At 36.5% G+C, this 6,118-nt stretch overlaps 1 protein-coding gene across 1 annotated transcript in view; it reads right to left on the bottom strand.

Annotated features, from left to right (window-relative positions):
- Positions 1–5,918, bottom strand: part of ATG10 (autophagy related 10) — a 491,399-nt gene extending 485,481 nt beyond the window's left edge. Inside the window, 1 exon segment of the mRNA XM_006870608.1 lies at positions 5,811–5,918. Coding sequence (XP_006870670.1) covers positions 5,811–5,918 — 108 coding nt within the window.
- Positions 5,919–6,118: the final 200 nt, after the last annotated feature.

Here is a 6,118-nt window from a genome sequence, read left to right as displayed (position 1 = left end):
TACCAAACATTCAGGGAAGAGCTGTCACCAATTCTACTCAAATTATTCTTGAATATAGAAAAGGATGAAAAACTTCCTTACACATTTTATGAAGCAAGCATACCCTCATATCAAAATCAGGACATCACTAAAAAAGAAAATTATAGAACAATATCCCTCATGCACAGATTCAAAATTCTCAACAAATTATCCTAGCCAACAGAATTCAACATCACATCAAAATAATAAAACATCAAAATCAAGTGGGTTTCATATCACAGATGCAAGTATAGTTTAATATTAGAAAAACAATCCACACAATCCACCATATAAACAAGAAAATAAAATAAAAAAGGAACGAACCATGTGATCAAATTGATGCAGAAAAGGCATTTAACAAAATCCACCATCCATTCCTGATAAAAGCACTAAAAAAAAGTTGGGATTGAAGGGAAATCCTCAACATAATTAAGAGCATATATACAAAACCTGGTGTGGTGCTGTGGGTTAATGCGCCAGACTGTAAAGCCATTTGAACTGCAAGGTCAGTGGTTCAAGCTCACCAGCTACTCCTTGGAAACCCTATGCAGGGTCTCTATGGGTCTGCACTGACTAGATGGCACTTAACAACATACAAAACCAACAGCCAACATCACTTTCAATGGAGAGAAATTGAGAGTCTTTCTTTTGCAAATGAACTAGATAAGAATGCCCTTTATCACCACTCCTATTCAACATTGTGTTGGAAGTCTTAGCCAGAGCTATAAAGCAGGATAAGGAAATTAAAGGCATCCAAATTTAACAACAACAAATTGACAGAGGAAGTAAAATTCTCTCTATTTGGAGTCCTGGTGTGGCACTGTGGGTTAATGTGCCAGACTGCAAAGTCATTTGAACTGCAAGGTTGGTGGCTCAAGCTCACCTGTTGCTCCTCAGAAACCCTATACAGGGTCGTTATGGGATGGAATCGACTCAATGGCACTTAACAACAACAACATTTGCAGATGATATGATTTTGTACATAGACAACCCCAAAGACCCAGCAAAAAAGTACTAGAACTCATATGAAAATTCAGCAAAGTGGCAAGATACAAGAGCAACATATAAAAATCAGTTGGATTCCTCTATATACTAATAATGACTATGCTGAAAATTAGGAATGCAATACTATTTACAATAGCCATCCAAAGGATAAAATACTTAGGAATAAATGTAACTAGAGAAACAAAGGACTTATACAAAGAAAACTACAAAACACTACTACAAGAAACCATAAGACACACAAAAATGGAAAAATATACCATGTTCCTGGATAGGAAGACTTAACATTGTAAAATATTAATATTACACAAAGCAATCTACACATATAATACAATCCCAATCCAGATTCCAATGACATTCTTTAAAGAGATGGAAAATACAATTACAAACTTTACAAGCAAAGTTGGAGGCCTCTCATTCTCTGATTTCAAAATTTACTACAGTGGTCAAAACAGCCTTTTATTGGTACAATCAAAGATACATAGATTAATGGTACAGAATTGAGAATCCAGAAATTAACCCATCCACATACACTCAATTGATCTTTAACAAAAGGCCAAAGTATATTGAATGGGGAGGAGATAGTCTCTTTAACAGAGGGTGCTGACAAAATTGGAAATCAATATGCAAAAGACTGAAACAAGACATTTATCTCACACCATATACAAAAACCAACTCAGCATGGATTAAATACCTAAATGTGAATCCAAGAATTAAAAAGGTCATCAATGAAACAATATGGACAAATATAAGAGTACTTTTGTGTACATTAAAAAAAAAAAACAAAAAAAACAGAGGGAATGGAACAAATACTGTTGAATGATGATGCATTGAGGGGATTGTAATCATTGCAATGGAACAAAATACGATAAGAATGAATGTAAAACCAATGTTCTCCCATGTAAACCATCACTCAATTCAAAATAAAAGTTTTTTAAAAAGAAGTCAACCATCAGCTGGAAAACTGATGCTATCAGTTTTATGGTATTGTCAAGGGCCAGTATTAGAACAGGAGCAGGAAAAATGTCAATAATCAACAGTGTTCATTATAGTGAGATGCTCACTGAAGAGCTGAAGCCTAAACTTTGGATTAAACACAGAGGAGTGCTATCCAAGGGCATTGTGAGCATGCATGATAATGCACATGCACACACCTCTGCCCAACTGTTGACACTGAAATAAGTATAGTCTTGATCTGTTTGTTCCCCTGAAAGCAGCCCTTTGAGGACGAAGATTCAGCTCTGATACAGAAGTGAAAACAACAGTGTATTCATGGCTCAAAGATCAACCTAAAACATTTTTTGATAAGGTAATATGAAAGCTTGTTGGCACATAGACAAAGTGCATTGAAAAACAAGGAATTATGTCAAAAATCTGTCTTTTCTAATAGTTGATTAAAATAAATTCTACAGTCTGAATGCGGATAATTTTTTACTCACTCTAGTATACGTGTGTGTGTATAGTTAAGGTTTTGTGTCAACTTGAGTTGGCCAGGATTCTCAGTGGGTTAGCAGTTAAAATGATGAGGACCTAAAATGATATAATCACTCCCATGATGTGATCAGCCCTATCATGTAAGTATCTCCAAGGAATACTGAGCCCACAGATGCTGAATGGAGTCAAGGACCTTTCCTGAGACCTGACAAAGAGAGAGCCCTTGTTAGAGCCAGCTCTCTGAATTTACACTTACAGCTTTGTAAACAATGAGAAAATAAATTTCTGTTTGTCAAAACCAGCCACTTGTGGTATTTCTATTATAATGGCACTAGATAATAAAACAATATATTGTTGTTGTGAAGTGTTGTTGAGTCAGTTCCAAGTTGCTGCATAAGATTTCTGAGGCTTTTTATATCTTTGTGGGAACAGAAAGCCTCAGCTTTCTCCCGTGGAGTGGCTGCTGAGCTTGTACCTCTGAAATTGTGGTTTACAATCTAATGCTAATCCTACAGAGCCAAAACACTCCCTAAAACTATACATACACATATATTGTTGTTGTTGTTGTTGTTGTTACGCGCCATCAACTTGATTTCTACTCATTGAGGTCCTGTATAGTTTCCAAGGAACTAGTGGTAGATTTGAACAACTCACCTTGTGGTTCAAACCGACCTTGCAGTCCAGTGCATTATTCTGCAGCATCACACCAGGACTCCATATACACACATATATTTGTATGTTGCTAAGTGCCATCAAGTCCAACCCATAGCGACCTTACGCACAGCACAACAAAACACTGCCCAATCCTAGGCCAACCTCACTACTGTTGCCACGCTTGAGTCCATCGATGCTGTCACTTGGCCAATCCAGCTCATTGGGGGTCTTCCTCTTTTTCTTTGACCCTCCACCTTACCAAACATCATATCCTTCTCTAGCAACAGGTCCCTCCTGATTTTATGTTGTATATATCTTTGCAATTAATCAAATACATTGGAATCAAATTGACTACATCTATAGGAAGACACAGTAGAGAAGTTCAATATCATTAGCCAAAACAAGGTCAGGGGACAACTGAGGAACAGATCATCAATTGCTTATATGAAAGTTCAGATAGAAGCTGAAGAAAATAAAAACAAGTCCACCAGAACTAAGACACAACCTTGATTATATCCCATCTGAATTTAGAGACTTCTAGAGAACATATTGAAGCCCTAAATGCTAATAACCGAAGACCAGAGGAGTTGTAGGATGACATCAAGAATATCATACAAGCAGTTGTTGTTGTTAGGTGCTGTCAAGTTGATTGTGACTCATAGTGACCCTGGGCACAACAGAATGAAAAACTTCCTGGTCCTGTGCCATCCTCAAAATTGTTGTTATGTTTGAGCCCATTGTAGCAACCACTGTGTCAATCATCTCTTTAAAGATCTTCCTCTTTTTTGCTGACCCTCTACTTTGCCTAGCATGATATCCTTTTCCAGGGACTGGTTCTTTAGGAAAACATGTCTAAAGCAATTGAGATGAAGACTTGCCATCCTTGCTTCTGAGGAGCATTCTGGTTGTACCTCTTCCAATTTGCACCCTTCAAACAATATGGGCATTTCCTTATCACAGTGTCATTAACACATCTAACAAAATTCCAACTCATGGGGACTCTATGTGTTTAGAGTTGCTGTTGCTGTTGTTAAGTGCCATCAAGTTGGTTCCCACTCATGGTGACCCTGTGTAAGGTTTCCAAGGAGCAGATGATGGGTTTGAACCATGGACCTTGCGGATCAAATGACCTCTTGGCCCAGTACTTATCCTACAGCGCCATGCCAGGACTCTGAGTAGAACTGCTCAACAGGACTCTCAAGGCCTATCACCAGGCCCATGTCCTGAGGCTCCTCTGGGTAGATTCAAACTGCCAATCTTTTACTTAGTAAATGTTGTTGTTCTTAAGTTCCGTAGAGTAACTGCCAAATCACAGCAACCTTGCATAAGGTTTTTGAGGCTTTAAATCTTCAAGGGAGCAGAAAGTCACATCTTTCTCCCCTGGTAGCGACTGGTAGGTTCAAATCACGGACCTTGTAGTTCGCAGTCCAATGTTTATCTCATGGAGCCACTGCACTCCCAACAACCATTTGCACTACCCAGGGAGCTTTAATATTTTCTAGTCAATATATAAAACAATAGAAATATTATTTTTAAAGGACAAATAGAAACTCTTCATCTGTAGATGACATCACTATACCTGGATGACCCAAGAGAACCCTTTGAAAACTATTAGGAAAATTCAGTAAGGTAACTACATGGTCATACAACTAATATATAGAAATTAGACATTCTTTTAAATATAAGCAATAATCACATAATAAATAGGATTAATTAAAACTCCAAATTTTAATATCAAACAAAATTATAAAAGGCCAAGTAAAATGTGCTAGTAAGATCATGTTATCCTAGACCAGGAGTCTCCCTAGGGGTTATGTGAAAGTAGTGATGGAATCTTCAAGAAACTAACCTTTGAACCAGCTTACAAACCACTCTGTCTACCCTTAGTCAAAAGATGACCTAAGAGGCAGTCATATCTTTTCTCCCGAGTGATACTCCAAACTTGATCAAAAACTGCATCTTCCTGGCCTCTTTCTGAATCATAGGAAACAGGTCAAAACTTGAAATCTCTCAGAGTGTATTTAGGAAGCAGAACCAATCAGCAGAGAACTGGGATTCATCATTCTTTCAAGAATCAGATAAAATGTGAAGTAGAGAAAATGTATGTTCTAAAAAAGGTATTTCAGTGAACTTTATAAAAGCTTTTAGCAGAGAACAGTACTAATTGTATGTGTGGAAATAAGAGTACATAGGTTTTCTGCATTATTATCACTGAACAGAACCAAAAAAGAAAACGTTTTGGAATGTGTTTACATTACCAAGAAATTCCCAATTAATATAATCCTCAATATTTCAGAATTTGTTACTGTTTGACTATGGTTTGACTTCAGGATTATCTTTTCACTCTCTGGACAAAAGTAATTTCCTAAGAAAATTAACAGTGTAAACAAATGGTTTAAAACAACACAGAAGCATCTGTTTACATTTAGATGATTAATATGCGAAGCATTTTTATCTATTAAAGTTAAAGCAGGTCACCTAAGGACTTTTCTAGATAATACTTCATTAGTCTGATTATCATGAGTATACATAGCCTAAGTAATAAAATGAACATCTGATTTAAAACATTCTTTAATTTTGGCCTTTTACTATATCAAACTAGCTTTCATACATTAGTTTCATTTACTGAGGTTTTATAGTGAAAAATTAACAAACAATGAAAACCTCCATTTACATAAAGAAAGAAAAATGTCTGTTCTTACCTTTGAAGTTTTCCATTCCCAACCATCACCTATCTTCTGTGAATGTTTAATGAATTCTGCGCAATAATGCTGGAATTTTTTTTCTCCAAAGAACTCCTCTTCTTCCATGTTAAATGATAACTGCAATGTGAAAACTAATCATTAGCATCAGCTGTGGAATGAATACTCAAGGGAATTCTAATTTGCTTATATCCTTAAACAAACCAAAATTTGGGATTTAGAATGGAAAACAACCTTGGGGCATTCCAAAAACTGTTTTGTTTCCATCTTTCTCACCCCATCCAGTTTTCTACAGAAGCAAAATGTGA

The sequence above is a fragment of the Chrysochloris asiatica genome, unplaced genomic scaffold (genome assembly GCF_000296735.1).
Source record: "Chrysochloris asiatica unplaced genomic scaffold, ChrAsi1.0 scaffold00145, whole genome shotgun sequence".
Classification (NCBI taxonomy): Eukaryota; Metazoa; Chordata; class Mammalia; order Afrosoricida; family Chrysochloridae; genus Chrysochloris; species Chrysochloris asiatica.
The sequence above is the reverse complement of the archived record's forward strand: the minus strand, read 5'-3'. Positions and strand labels throughout refer to the sequence as shown.